The 15,954-nt window shown below is 33.3% G+C and overlaps 1 protein-coding gene across 1 annotated transcript; it reads left to right on the top strand.

The window, feature by feature from the left end:
* The first annotated feature begins 2,791 nt into the window (after window positions 1-2,791).
* Window positions 2,792-13,798, top strand: LOC106068910 (uroporphyrinogen decarboxylase-like). The gene is made up of 10 exons (XM_056030361.1): window positions 2,792-2,948; window positions 7,800-7,905; window positions 8,654-8,733; window positions 8,830-8,928; window positions 9,972-10,133; window positions 10,240-10,404; window positions 10,784-10,921; window positions 11,025-11,125; window positions 11,343-11,409; window positions 12,311-13,798. Exons 1-10 carry the CDS (start codon window positions 2,919-2,921, stop codon window positions 12,473-12,475), a joined length of 1,113 nt encoding a protein of 370 aa, XP_055886336.1. The 5' UTR covers window positions 2,792-2,918; the 3' UTR covers window positions 12,476-13,798.
* Window positions 13,799-15,954: the final 2,156 nt, after the last annotated feature.

Here is a 15,954-nt window from a genome sequence, read left to right as displayed (position 1 = left end):
ACTCATTTAGCCCACATGCAGTTGCAGTTGAAGCTGTATCGTGACAGAAGGCGAGTGGGTGATATGAGGGGGAAAATCTCCAGAGCTAGCCTAAGAGTAAAAAGACAGGGTAGCTGACTAGCAGATTTTGAAAATGTTTTCTATTGCTGCTGACGAGTCCACCGACATATCTGATATTTTGAAATCATAGAGAATATGGTAGATTTTAAAGGCCCTAAACATGCATTAGACCCACACTGAGAAAGAACTGTTTAAAGAAGTTTCAACCATCACAAAAGATGCTCTATCTTGTTGTCTCATTTATACAGCCAGATAATAAGAATTTAAGTTATTTTCGAAAAACTTCTTTAATAAAATTGGTTAATTTAAAGAGAAAAAAAAATCTTTTTGGAGAATAGGCCCGTGATACATGTGTCGGAAATTAAAACAGCCCGTAGGCCGAAAAATGGATACCACTGGCCACTGGCTTAGAACCTTATTATGAATTCTAATCCCGGCCAGAGGCGTAGCTATAGGGATTTGGGGGCCCGGGGGATTGACCTCTTTGGGGCCCTTTCATTTTGACATTCGACATCATGACATGATGAGATAATGTACTTAATAAATATATAAGCCTACATCCAAATTGGTACGATATATATAAGTAAAATTAACAAAAAAAAATCATTACAACTCTTTTAATGAATAATACCGTTGTTTATTGGCGAAATAATGCACAAGTGACAAATCTCAATTCATATCGCTTCACGTCGTGCTTTCTGTGCAGCAAAGGCATCTATAACATCATCTACATTTGTGACTCTACTGACATTAAAGCCATGCTAAGCCTTTCTTGCGTCATTGTGTTCCTGAGATAAATTTTGATTGAATGATCTCTCACATGACGCAATGGAAGTGGCCTGAGTTAGCTGTATTCGGATGTTGGTTGCAATTTAAGGTTTGAGCACACATCATTACCATATGAAACCTGCTTCCTCAATATGTCCATTGGTGATTGTGGCACTGGTTTGTTGATGAAAATTGCTCGTGCATCAATGACATCATTGAACAAGCGATTTGACTCATTTGAGTGTATCAAATAGGAAAAAGTAATACTGTTTTTCATCGGCGTGTCACCATCCATAGACTCCAAGATGAGTCTTGGTTCAAAAGGAAACCCAAAGGTGTCTACATGGTTTTCCAGCTTTTGGAATCTGTCCTTCATCTCCATATGAAGTCTGCCCAGCACTTATGTCGCAACACGTTTAAATTGCAGTTCTATTGACAGTCCTACATCAGAACTCAACTCCCTATCAAGTCTTTTCTTTCTTCTGGTTATTTTGATAACAGGAAATACATTACCTTCTTTTGCTTTTTCGATGGATTGGCTGATCAGTTTCGTCCGTTTCTCATCATCAAGGTTTTAATTTCTTTTCCAGCTTCCCGTATGTGAAGTCCTGACGTTTATATTATCTTCTGAACTATATTAATTGGGCGCAGGAGTTTTGACCAGAATTCCAGATAAGTAAAAAATTCATAATTTTCCACTGCATGAAGAAGATTCTGTGCACTGCTTTTAGTGTCTATTCTTTCAGTTGTTGATTCAGAAAGTTTCTCCAACAGCTTGATGATTTTGTCGAGATGCCAGGAAACTGCCGACGTAGCTTCTTCTCTTGTGGACCACCTTGTATTACTCTCCTTTTTAAAACTTCTGTCTCCAGCTTCTTTCAGTTTGGTCCATCTCTGGGGTGAATTGGAAAAAAGATTGAACAATTCATGTACAGTTCCAAAATAAAGGTGACAATTGCTGGATCTATCTCAGCAGAATGAAGAGCTTCACGGTTCAGAGAGTGATTATCATGCACAGTTCAGAAATGTTGCCTTTGGATTTATGTCTAACAGACGTTTCTGCAGACCAGACAGACGGCCTCACATTGTGTCTCTGCACAGATAAAAGTCCTGTCCAATGTCTTTAAGAGTTTTCAGAGCAAGTTCTTCATAATATTGTCCATCAGGTTTAAAAATTTCTAAGTAACCAAATGAATGATTCTTTTATTTAGAAATCCAGTAACGAACTATATATTATATATATATATATATATAGAGAGAGAGAGAGATACCTGTTCTCGTTGAGAACATCTATGGTGGAATAAAGCATCAGAGAAAAGTAGCAAGCAGCTGCTTGACTATTGACTTTCCCGACAATTCCCTAACTTTATTGCCCATCAAATTAATGAACTCATTTTGAATTTCTGGTGGTAAATATATAATAATTAGGGTCATTAACTTATATAATAACGTGAAAAGCAAGATTACATGACAGTGGCGTAATGTTTAATTTATTTAAAAACAAATTTTTGACACTCATTTGGGGCCCCTCCGGTGATTTTTAAATTCTCCCCCCCCCTCCTCCCCCACCTTAGCTACACCACTGATCCCGGCCCTGCATCTCATTGAGTTTTAGTTGCTACGCTATTTTATGTGGTAGGTCCTATTATTAAAACCCGTTTTGGTGCCCCATAACTCGGCGAGCGGGGCAGCTGCCTCGAACCCCACTGGGCCGGTACTGTAAAAAATTGATAAATACGCTATTTAATATGGTACTAATTATAGGAATCTTATGATGTTTCATCAAATAAATTGTAACACAACCTTTTTTTTTTGTTAATTATAATCCTCCTCTTTAGGCTTTAGCCTAGATCTATATCCACTTTTAAACGTGCATGTGTCTCATTGTGTATAGATATTCTAGAATTAAACAGCGCAAAAAATGTGGATCGAGTAAATTTGGGTCAAGGTGACGTATGTATGTGAGTAAATCTATGCCAATAGCGCTATTCTCGGATTGCATAGGTTTGGAGATCGTATAAATAGGCCCAAAGGCCTGCGAGAGAGCTCACTCGCTCTTATTTTTTTTTTTATATAATCTGGTCCACAAAATGGCAGCGCCCACGTCACCGCACGATCTGGTTCGTAAAAAAAATTTAATGCTATGTAGTATGATAGATTTTAGATCGTCTAAATTCTAATTGAATCAGTCTAGTGTAGTAAGTAGTATTTCTAGATCTAGATAGTATGTTACTAGATCTAGATTCTAGATCTTCTAAGTCTATGTTTAATGATAGTTTAATGTTAGTATGTTACTAGTCTATGTAGATCTAGATTCTACATATGATATTCAAGATATTGTACAGTAACATCCTAACCGTCCTAACCTAGCTAGAGAACTAGAGACAGGGTCTAGAGTAGTTTATAATGTTTATTTATTTAATGCGGACATTACATGAATTCGAACACTCGCTGTTTTTGTGGTCATTACATCTTTATTTTGATATTAATATGAAACTGTATAATGTGCTTGTCCATTTTGATTTGATTCTAACCTAATGTCCTTCCATTTAGCTATCTTTTTATGTAAGACTAAGAAAAACGAATTTCAAATTTGTAAGTCAGGTTATTGTTATTTCCTAGATCTAGATTCTAGAGTAGTTTATCTAATTCAGACATTACATCCATGAATTTGGACTATTCTCTGTTTTGTGGTCATTAAATAATTATTTTAATATTTAATATAAAACTAGCGCACTATATAATGTGCTTGTCAAGTCCATTTTCCAATGATTCTGACCCAATTTCCTTCCATTTACTTTAGCTTTTTATGTATGAAAAACGAATTTCAAATTTGTAAGTCAGGTTGCTGTTTTTTCCTATGTTAGCCGAATGACTTTACCTCTTCCTAGGACCTAGGGTTAAGACAAGACTATATTTTTTGATTGGCTAAGTCTATACTAATGAGCCCTGCAATATTTATTCTGTTTTTGGAGGTGATTTATTTGATTCATAAGCCAAGTTGTTTATTCCATACAAAAAAAATTATTAGGGTGTCCAAATTAAATTACAATTTTCTTACCAAAATTTATTTCAGACAGCCAGTTTAGGACATCAATGTTAATGACCTTATTATATTTGTTCGTTTGTTGTTGTTTTTTTAATAGAGAATAAATGGGCAAATGTTTGGAGTGAGCTTGGTACATTGAATGAAGTTAAATTATAAAATTTCAATGTTGAGCGATCATATAGTTGATTTAGAGTCGAACCAATCGTTTCGCTTTGTAAGTTTTCTTGCAATGATGTCCAGGGAAGTCTTTTGTATGGTGGACTTGAAGTGTTCCCATTTTTCTGTTGCTGTATTTCCAGAAGCACTTTTGTAGTCGCATTCAAAAGATTCCGCAAACTGTATCTGAAGATCAGGGTGGCACTTCTTACTTACATCCGATTGGGGTCTTCCAATCTGCTTGGTATGGTGGATTTTTTTAGGGAGAAGATAGATCTTACAACATACCTGTGACATGATGTTTAATTAGTTAATTTTTGGCTTGTTTATTCAAGTCTAGGGGAAATTTTATTAATTTATCCCACTCACATATATATGATTTTGTCCAGGCACACTGCAACTAACAGTAAGAACAGACCAGTGAATTAAATGCATAAAATAAAATGATTTATTGGTCTAAAATTTACAATAGATAAATAGATAAATGATAAAAATAATATAATCAAGAAGTGAATTGAAGGTGTTAATATCTAACTTAATTGATCATCATGGATTGCTACTTTAGGCGTGAATGGAAGAGAAGAGTGTTCCTATGCCTTGACTACTTATATTCTTAGCTGCTAGCCCGTGGGTCGTCTTCTGGCGGTCGTAGGACTGGCACTCAGAAGGATGAGTCATCCGGCTCTGTCATAGGACGTCGGCTCGGGATGTTCTCTATTCTGTAGGCAAGCTGGCTCTAGGGTGAGGCCGCTCCCTGTTTAGCAGTAGAGAGGGTTGGTGCTGCAGACTAAGTTTGTAGTAGAACGATCTCTCAGCTGTGGTCTCTAGCTCGTAGAGAGCCGTGCTAACTCACACCAGTTTATCTTCTGCAGTGAAGGTTGCTCTAATCAGTCGTCATTAGGCAATAGCTATTGGGCACTGAACAGTTTGGGCCGGGTACTGGGCAGTATAAGGCACTGTGGACACTGGGCAATATTTTAAGGCCAAGGACAGTAGGCAATGCCTTCTTGCTAACAGGTATGTAATTGGGGGGGGTATCTGGTGTGGTCTGCTCGGTTACAGCTTTGGGTGGAGATATGGCCGTTACAGCATACAGTTACAGCAATCAGGGGTAGCAACCAGGCTGGGGATAAGACAGACAATTAGGAACCTCTTAAAGGCATTGAGCAGGGATTCCCAAATGCCTTGCAATCATTCAGATGCAGGCATTGGTATCAATCCCAATAAGGCATTTAAGACAATCATGTATAAAATCTTAAAGCACGCATATAACTCAATAACACAAAAAAGATACAAGTAAGATAACCACAATAAATGTGTTATCATAAATGTAGGATGATACTAGTCAATATTCATCCAATGACGGTGATTACGCCGATAAGTAATCAGTCATAGTAAAATGGGGAATGAGCATAGTATACTAAAGGATAAGATGAAAATAAAATACTATTGATCGAGATACAATGATAAGGGTTTGATATAATTAATCAAAATTAAACTCATCCAAGGAACTATAAGTTCACAAGGGTAGGAGACATAATAATATGTATGAGGAATATATAATAGGAATAGGTAATAATTACTTTCCCATGCGCTCTGTAAGTTTAGAGCACTGTGATCTAAGTTCTTAGACAGTACTTATTCATGAAAGGTTATTGTTTACATCAATCACTAAGATACAGGAATGGATGAAACATAACAAATCAAATACAATAACTATGGTTTCAAAGGTAGACAACCATAGCAGCATTAATAATACTATATGAAGATATAGCATTGACATAATTTAGTACAATGTAGATACATAATAAAGTCATAATGTAATGACGGGGAACGTGGTTGTGTACTAATGTGTACTCACACATTCCTATAAGATACAATAAGTATAGTAAAATATTTACACTCACCCGTTTGTCCCTAATGAAACCTCACAAGAAAATTTCCTAACAGGGAAGACTGTATGAATTCTAGCGGGCCTAACTTAGAATGCTTTGGTCTCTCTCTATATATAGATGGGACTTTTCGTTTAACGGGTGGGGAAGAAAGCTAGGTGATTTTCTCACATGTATCTATGTACCGGAGATGTCAGGCGTCAGGTCAGATTTATGGTCAATATTCGTTGCCTACAGTGAGAGTAAGAATATTAAGCGAATATGTATCTGTCCAGCCCGAGTGCAATGCTATTCTTAGAGCGGTGCGTATCCTGCAGGGGTGGGGGAGAAATAGGTGTGAAAAGTTATTAGGCCGCTGCGTGTAGCGCTGTTGCCGCGACTATTGTGTGCTGGTCCCCTGTACAGCGGTCAAAAATTAAAACTTAGCCCTAGAGAGGTTAGTTAATGTTTTAAGTCGAGCTTCGTCCTGGGAGAAACAGCGCGAGGGGAGATAAATCCTAAAAGAAATTAGTTATGGGTGGACAAGAAATTAATAGTTTGGTTAAAAATAAAAGTTTCTCATGGTTAGCTTGCCAGTTTCGTATCGTCACAATACCAAGGAATGATCTGTGTCACAGTCTGCACTGTGATAGGACCTGGTAAGCTTGACAGATTTTAAGCAATTTTGTCTTGTCATGATTAGATCTAGTTGGTGCTAGTGTTTGGAGCGAGGGTGCCGCCAAGATACTCTGTGCTGTAATTTGGTATTGAAATAGGACACGTTAATAGGTATTAGTGACACAGAGGGAGTGTAGTGAGCAAACCTCGAGGAGCCTTTGTCCATTGTCATTTACTTTTCCGATACCAAAATGCCCAATACAGCTGTCCCATGCAGAGGTGTCAGCTCCAATGGGTGCATTGAGGTCGCCAAGGATGATAACCTGTTCCGTATTTGGGTAGTCTAGCGATTGCATTGACTACAATGTAAGCCAAGTTAGCCACTGCTGATGACGACAATAGGGACATTATTAATTATTTGTAATACAATGACCTTTGTCAAGGGTGTGATTAAAAGGAGTATATGTTGTATATTAATTTGTACATTTCTGTTGTATATTACTATGTAAATATCTGTTGTATATTACTTTTTAAATATCTGCGATACGTAAATTTTATAAGCAATAAAAACAAAATATTTTTGTTGTTGTCATTGTTTGTTTTTTTTCTCTTTAAAACAAAAAAAAAAGGGGGGGGGGGCAGAAATATTAAATAAATGAAGGTAAAATAAAAGTACGCCTTTATTTATAAGTCTAAATACATCTGATACTGAGAATGCAAAAACCATCAATAAATAAATGACTTAGAGTGTCTTAAGTTGTGTACAAAGAAAATATCTTAATAGTAAGAAATTTGAAATGTTTTTATATACTCAAGAAAACAAAGAAGCTAGAACAGATACAAAATAGAGCTGTTGAGATTTATTACAAATGAATATTCACATTTGACTACAGTAACACTATTAGTAAAATCACTAATCAGAAGACTACAAAAGTAAAGTAGCAATAATAAAATGCTGAACCATATTTAAAATGCAAAAAAAAGCAATATAATAATTACTCAGATACATTTCTCTTCCCATATGCTAGGAAAATGTGTACAAGTGCTCCTTCTGCCCTAGTGCCAGAGGGTTGCCTGAATCAGCAATAAAAAAAAAAAACATTTGGAAGGAACATCTGTAAAATTAGAGATATCAATTACAAAAAAAAAAATTTGAAACATGCATATATATGCATCTATCTTCTTACATTATTGGGTTTATATTCTGCCACTAAGGTTTTTATGATATTAATCTTTCACTGAAACTATTTTCAAGAATTGTAATATTATTTAAACAGGTTTTTCCACCCTTAAAGAATGATTTGATACTACGTGCTGCTAGAAGGCAGCGTACAGAAAGAGTTCCTGTTTGGGTGATGAGGCAGGCTGGGCGTTATTTACCTGGTAATATTTCAAGGTCAAAACTAATAATTTTAATGTTTTTTTTTTATTGTTTCATTGTTAACAAAATTGCTAGAAAGTATATATATATATATATTGTCAAAGTCATTGTTATTACCAATAGGCCCACAGTTTGCTTTAAAAGATTATTGATTAAGTGATTGTGATGCTTAATATACAAGTTATATCCTTTATGTTTGAATTAATATCTAACATGATCTTTTCATGCACTATTACTAGTCAAATAACAGCTGTGTTAAATGTTAGTGAAGCATGGTTGTTAAGCGCTTGGCTTCTGAACCTGGGATCCTGGATTCGAATCTTGGGTGATTTTTAGAGGGCCCCTGTGTCCATCCAACTCTATCGGTTATCTGACTTAAGTTGTGGAAAGTAAAAACAGTTGGTCATTGTTCTAGCCACATCACACCCTGCTCATTAACTGTTGGCCATAGAAACAGATTGACCTTAACATCATCTGCTCAATAGATTGCTAAGTGTGAAAGGGAAGCTTTACTTTTTACTTAACATTAGTACAAAACCTTAGTCCACTGAGATTCTGTCATCATATTTTTCAAATGTCAAGTAACAGTTTTGTTACACATTAGTTTAAAAGCTTAGTCCCTACTTTGCTTCTGACCTATTTTCATTACATTAGTTTTCGCTTAGTTGCATTATTGATGGTACTGAAAAAAAATATTTAAGTCTCCTTTTGTTATCAGCTCATGTAAGTTTTCATGATTCCTCATTACAGAATATAGAGCTGCTAAAGGCTCTACAAAGTTCTTTGAAACTTGTAGGACACCTGAGCTGGTTTGTGAGCTAACTCTTCAGGTCAGTGCAAATTCTTAGATAAAGTAACACATTTAAGCTCTAACATTTTTTTTAGCACAACTTTAAGCAAAGCAATCTTTTTGTTTTTGTTTTCAGCCCATAAGAAGATATGATCTGGATGCAGCCATAATATTTTCAGATATATTAGTTATTCCAGTTGCTTTGGGCTTGACTGTAGCCAATGATCCTGGAGAGGTGAGATTATTAATGTTTAACACATTCGTCTGGGGAAAACCTAGGTTTTGGATTTATTTATATTTATTCAATTGGTTTAAATGTGTTAATTTTAATCAAGATTCAGTAGATATTATAGATGTATTGTAATTATGACTTCTTACACTCAAGCCATATTTTTGTTTGTTTTTACAGAAGTCTACCATTATTATAGCATTTGTCTAGAGTCCAACTTTTACTTAGATAAAGCCTAAAAGTTTTTTTTATTTTCATGATTAATTAAAATTTGCAAAGCTCATTTTAAAAAGAAATATCCGCCATAATGGAAGAGCTGAAAATATTTTCTCTAGCATATTCTCAGCATGCATTCATAGATTCAAATTAAATTTCTGGCGTGCCTATTTAAACATGAAGTGACAATTGATTTGTACCATTTTATATAATAATGGTTGGCATTGACCAATAAGTAAAGACATTAGGACATGGTAATACATTTCCTTAGTCCCCAAATTTAACAAAGAAAATATTCACATTATCAATGTTCATGTATACTATAAACAAAATGGTTCTCCTGATAGCTATCACTATTGGTTATTGAGATTTATGCCAGCATTTAAAAAAAATGTTAACAGGATTATAATTAGAATGTTTTGTTATAAATGCATTGGAGTTTAAATTTTTAAAATGTAGCAGCCTTTCACTAATTTTTCTATACACCCACTGTTTTTAGTAATACACTTTGTTTTGTAACTAGAGGACAATTTTGCTATTTATTCTTTTTTTTATTTTCATCTTTTGATTTTGTCATTGTTAATTTTAAAAAAGTCAAGGCTGACAAAAAACCCCACAACAACATATTTTAAGATATTGCTATTGGATATTTTTTTTTTTAGTCCATGCAACTTTAAATATATTGTTGGGAAAAATAAACATGGGCTGTGTTGGTTAAATAGGCACTATAGGACACAGTACTGAAAGGGTATTTTTTAAAAGATTCACCATTTTTCTTATTTATTTTTGTTTCCCTTTTTCTTTAAGTATGTTTCACTTATCATTTAAAACAGGGTCCAGTCTTTGCAGATCCAATTAAAACTCCAGATGATATTAAAAGGCTAAAGCCAGATTTTGATGCAGTTGCTGAATTGGGTTATGTCTATGAAGCTATCACTCTGACTAGAAATAAGTTAGAAGGAAAAGTTCCACTCTTTGGCTTTACTGGAGCACCTGTAAGTTTATATTGATTCATAGTTTTAATGTGTTGTCTAATTTCAACGTAGAACTTTGATAAGCATATTTATTGCTTTAAATTGACAGTACATTCTTTTTAAATAGTGGACTTTGATGAAATTTATGATTGAAAATGTGAGTGCTGGACCAAATCCTAATAAGGCAAGACAATTTCTTGTTGAACATCCTGAAGCTAGTCATGAGCTACTTAGTATATTGAAAGATGCAGTTGTCAAACATTTGGTACACCAAATCAAAGCTGGGGCCCAGGTTGGTCTTTTTTATTTTTTTCTTAAGTTATTAGTATCGCTTCTAAGATCTCATTGAGTTCCTCTTTTAAATCAAGGCAACATCATCCCTTTGTAGTAAAGAAAGTTTTTTTTAGCATGTATTTTTTTATTTATTACTTTTATAGTTGTCATAAAAATATGTAATGTATAATTTATATATTTTATACCTTGGGATAATGAAATTTAAATTATAATAATTTATAAATATATTGTGCCTTACCATAGTAATGATATTAAAAGAATTATATACATTCTTATGAAACAGTGATATATTTCCATCCATTTAAATCTTGTTAATACAGGTACAAGAAATAACAATGTTTAATTTAACTTTGATTCAAATATTTTACTTATGACAGATTGTGCAAGTTTTTGATTCATTTGCTGGAGAGCTGGGTCCTATATTATTTTCCAAATTTGAGTTGCCAGTATTGAGACAGATTGCAAGAGAAGTTAGGGAAACTCTAAAGGCTTTGGAAATTGAACCAGTCCCTATGGTTAGAATTTAGTAACACAAGAGAGATAAGTTAATATCTGCTTCTTAAAAAAAAATAAATTAAAAGTAGCATGAAAGTTAATTAATATCATTAATATTTATAGGTGGTCTTTGCTAAAGATGGTCACTTCGCTATTGAAGACTTATCTCAATCTGGATATGAAGTTGTAGGTCTAGATTGGTGTGTTGAGCCACTTCATGCCAGGTATGTTCCTCAACTGCCATTATGTATTTCATTTTGTAATAGCAATTTTCTTTTATATAACCTTGCATTAACAAACTCATTAAGACCAGAAATATAATCAAAAGTAAAGTCTTTGATATAGCTGTATTGTCTAACACACATCTGTATTTTATTTATAGTCAATTATTGGCTTGTTTAACTATTGAAGGTTAAAATTAGGCCCTATTTCTTTTTAAAGAAAATTGGCAGGTAATCGTGTGGCACTTCAAGGCAATATGGATCCAGTTATGATGTTTGCTCCTAAGGTAAATGCTTTTTTTTAAAACATTTATTGATTTGGTCATTTTTTTAAGAATTAATTTTTCAAGTGCTTTCGGAAGTATGTTAATGGTAACGGAATGATCTGCTGCATGATTTATTATATCAGTTATTATGGATCAAACATGAAATAATATGTATGTCCTGGATATTTGGAGAAAACAAATAAATCTCCAGTTTCCTATAAATATTTCTAACTTAGATATAAAAAAAAACTACCACCATTAGAACATCTAGAATTGGATGTTTGCTAACATTGCTTTCTTCCTGTGTACCTTGTGTCTATGAATTCAGGTCACCTCATCTCTGTGACTGCTACTTACTTTAATATCATGACCTCTTTCATCATTTCTATACAACTGTCAAAGTTACCTTTAATAATGCCAGCAAAAACAAACATAAAGTCTTTTATTGAAAATAATGCTAATGATTCAATAATAGTTATATTACATTTTTAAGTAAGATACGGCTTAAACCAAATTTCAAAATAAATTGAGATGTATGACTTTTTCTTAAGTGAAAGTGTAATTCCATAGTACACTCTATAGCTATGTGTCTTTGAAACAAAGATTGCAGACATTTATAACATTTCACATTTCAGAAAGTATATTCTTTGATTAGATTGATATGAAGTCAGCCATTTACTGAAGCAATTAAATTTGATTAAATTGAGCATCTATCACAAATTATTTAGTGTGTGAGATTAACAAACTCCCTTTTCAAAATGGTGCTGATGAAATATTTGACCTAAAAGCAAAGGGTTTATTCTTTCACAATTTAACTGAGTATAATCTCATTGTGCAATTTTATTTTCTATTGGTTCATTTATTCCTTACACTTGTTGAATTGCTTGTTTCATGTAATAAATAAAATTTTTCTGTTTGCAAGGATGAAATTCGAAAGGCTGTGAAAGAAATGTTGACCAAGTTTGGAACACAGGGATACATAGCTAATCTTGGACATGGTGTATTGAAAGATGTAGACCCTGACCATCTAGGAGAGTTTATTGAAGCTGTACATGCATACTCTGAAGACATGAACAAAATCTCCTAGTTTAACAGATTTGCAGCTTTATGGTCAGACATTTTTGTTGTTGTTGAACAATGTCATGCATTATTAAATAAAAAAAAACAACAACTTGTTGATGTATAGATCTTTATGGATCCAAATGTTGCTTGCAGTGTTGCTGACAGTATAATGATCTTGGAGCTATGATCAAAATGTTAGTTACAGATCTCCTCATTTGTTTTGGTATTCCATCTTTGATTAACTAGTATGTCATTTATTGTGTGGTTGTGACATTCTAATGTAAGAACAATAATTTCTTTCTTGTGATAGTGTAGCCCATCTTTTAAGTTAGTTTGTACATGTCCAACAAGTTTTTGATCAATTATAAAAAGGAAAATAGGTTAGCAAGAAGTGCATGACTATTTCATATTATTATTTAACATTCACAAAAACATTTTTATTACAATTGATTCTTGGAAATTATTTTTATTTATTTATACACTTAATTCCTGGTAATGAAATGAACCTAAAAAAACATATTTTAAAATGTGCAATCACAACTTCTAAATGTAGAACTGTCTTGTAATTTATGTATTATCAAGTATATTACCATTCACTTTCATCTTATTTTATTTGAAGATTATATTCAATAGTTAGGAGGCTCAGATAACTTTTGGTTGGTACTGTGCCTTCTTAATAGTTTTCAGTTAGAAGGCTGTTGACAAAAAGATGTATTACTTAAAAAAAATTAATCAATATATGTATAAATATATACACTATAATGTGATGATATTGTTCTATGTTCAATTAGATATAAAGCATGAAATTCATGCATGTTGAAATAATTCATATATTCAGATTTTGTTCATTTTATTTTAGTGTTCACCTTAACCTTTTAAAGATGTCTTCATCTTTATGCAAAACTTTTTGACTTTATTAGTGCTAATGGCTTAGTTAATTTTCTCATCTAATAAACAATTATAATGGTTTTTTTTTGGGGGGGATGTATTTTTTAATTTCTAATCATTTGTCCTCACATCACAATGAGATGCAGCAGAGATGTGTAACTGTTACTGTAAGGCCTCAAGAGATCTCCATGTAGTCTTGCCTTCACTGCTATCTCTATGAAGGTTGATGGTAAAAAGTATTAGTGCCTTTTTTCTTTGCTTTCTTTCATGAATCATAATGACACATAAAATACAGTTTACACTACTTTTTATTACGTCTGTCTATGAAATGATTAAAAACTTTTATCTTAATCAGTTTTTCCTTGTCATTTTATTGCATATTTTCCCTGTCTGTTTAACAACATTGATGTGTGAATAGTTCATTTCAAATTCTCAATGACTATTAAAAAACTTTATTAAATTAAGGCTTTTGAGTTGGTCTCTTTATATGGATATTGTCAAACAATATTGTTGGAATGGTATAATTAAATATGATAAAATGCTAAAAAATGGAATTTATAAAGGTGAGCACCACAATTTTATTTGAAAAAAAAATTTTTTTTTGTCTGATTTGTAATTTGTATCAGTATCAAGAACTAATAGTTACACACATACTCTTTTTAAGTCTTTATAATCTTGTCACAATGAGCAGGATCATTTCCTCTCTGACATGGTAATAAATTGTTGCAACTCAAGAGCAGGCATTTTACTCAGAATTATCACTACCTATACTGTCTACACTTATTTAGGTAAACAGTTTGGAGGGAAATATCCAAAATCAATTATCAAGAACTTGCTAAAGGGCAAAATTTCAAACAAAATTTAAAAATGATGTAAATGATTATGCATTGACACAAGGGTTTGAAAAAAACATTTAGACCTACCATAAAGTAAAAAGAATTAGACCTCCAGTGCTCTAAAAAAAAAAAAAAATTCAACAGTTTGGTAAACACAACACAGACAAGTAAGCCAATAAAGTCAAAAGTAACAAGCAATAGAAAAAATAAGACTTTTTAAAAACAAAGCTCATCTAAGGGAATGAACTGACATTTACTGAAAATTACAAGTTTTGACTCTCGTTCCGTCATATAAAACAAAACTAATTAACTATCCTAACTGATTAACTAATTGGTTAATTTTTTTGATTGTTTCGTGTAATATCATCGGACTATAATTATTTAATTATTTCATGATTATTTCAACTTATCCGAGAAAGGGAAGTGAGAGAAAAACACGAAAATGTAATAAGGGGATTAAATTTATATTATACATCCACACCTCTTATTAAGTAGCATTTATTCCACTTATTTTGATATCAAACAAAATTAATCAGTAATAATTATTTTTTTAAAATTATTATTATTGATTAATGTCTTGTCAGGTTCAATGAATAATTGTGCAAAGCTTTAACTTGATCCGAGAATGGGAAATGGGAGAAAAAAACTTTTTCTAACTTTTTACTAGACAGACAGACAGAGCGAGTTGAAATAAGCTTTGTAAAAAATGATAGGATCCTGCAATAAATTGGGATTAATTCAATTGTGTCATGCCAAAATGTTTCTTTAATAATAATAAAAAAAAACGTAACTGCTTGATTTGAACTTACAGCCCTTCCATCCTATTGAAACATGGGCAGTCAACAACAGACCTCCCAAGTCCATCTTGGACCTTTCTTATCTTGTGGGAATCTACAAGGTGGATCCAGAAATTTGGAGGGTCGGGGGGCTGTCTTTATATATTTAAAAAAAAAACTAACCCTATATATAAACATGATTTTATAAAAATAAAACTATGTCTTTATATATTTAAAAAAAAAACTAACCCTATATATAAACATGAATATATAAAAATAAAACTATTTTCATACAACAAGAGAGGCCCATATTAAAATGTAAAGCAATGTTTTTCGGCCTTTTATTTGTATATCCTGGTATGTTGTGAGGCATGTGGTGGAATACTGAGCTTTTCCTCCTTAAACTGGGGAAAGGCGGATGAGTTCCTCACGGTCGTGAGACGTCTTCTACAATGGTGTTTTTATACAGAGACGACACTATGTAGCAATAACCGCGGTCCGAACAGCTTTCTTAAATGATGCACCGTGCAAGTACGGTGAGAGAGAACTGGTCCATGTGCGGCAACAGGTCTGTCCTTGTACAGAGAAAAGGCCACCTTTCTAGGAAGTAAACACAGCACAATCTTTCACTAATGAGGTTTCTGATATTCTCGACATGTTTGGTGACATGAATGCACTATGCAAGACAGCAGGGTTTCTGTACAGGTCTTTTGCAAGAGAGGATTTGAGCCTCTCAAGCCCTCACTCAAATGGAGTTTGATGATGATACGTTGGTTGAATGAATCCCCCCTCTCCATTTTAGATCTTGAGATGGGGATGGGGTGTTGACACAATATAGAGAAATGTGTTGAAATATTAATAAATTGCATTTATAATTTAGATAAAGTAACTTTTTTTTAAAAACCTGTGCAACATGCATTCTCCATGTCCCACACTCTGGGTCAGCCCTGTAGCAAGCAGTAATTCTCTCAACTTCTGCCTAATTTTTTTTATTAAACTAGTAA

Source organism: Biomphalaria glabrata, chromosome 5, assembly GCF_947242115.1.
Source record: "Biomphalaria glabrata chromosome 5, xgBioGlab47.1, whole genome shotgun sequence".
Lineage (NCBI taxonomy): Eukaryota > Metazoa > Mollusca > Gastropoda > Planorbidae > Biomphalaria > Biomphalaria glabrata.
Note: the sequence above shows the minus strand (reverse complement) of the source record. Positions and strands in the feature narration are given on the sequence as shown.

What these genes read in the sequence shown, in the direction of transcription:
- LOC106068910 (XM_056030361.1), top strand. Translation starts at nt 2,919, where the DNA reads ATGGCAGCGCCCACGTCACCGCACGATCTG. An exon ending in TTTGTGAGCTAACTCTTCAG is followed by an intron (nt 8,734 to 8,829) that starts GTCAGTGCAAAT and finishes TTTTGTTTTCAG; the next exon opens with CCCATAAGAAGATATGATCT. An exon ending in TTGGCTTTACTGGAGCACCT is followed by an intron (nt 10,134 to 10,239) that starts GTAAGTTTATAT and finishes CTTTTTAAATAG; the next exon opens with TGGACTTTGATGAAATTTAT.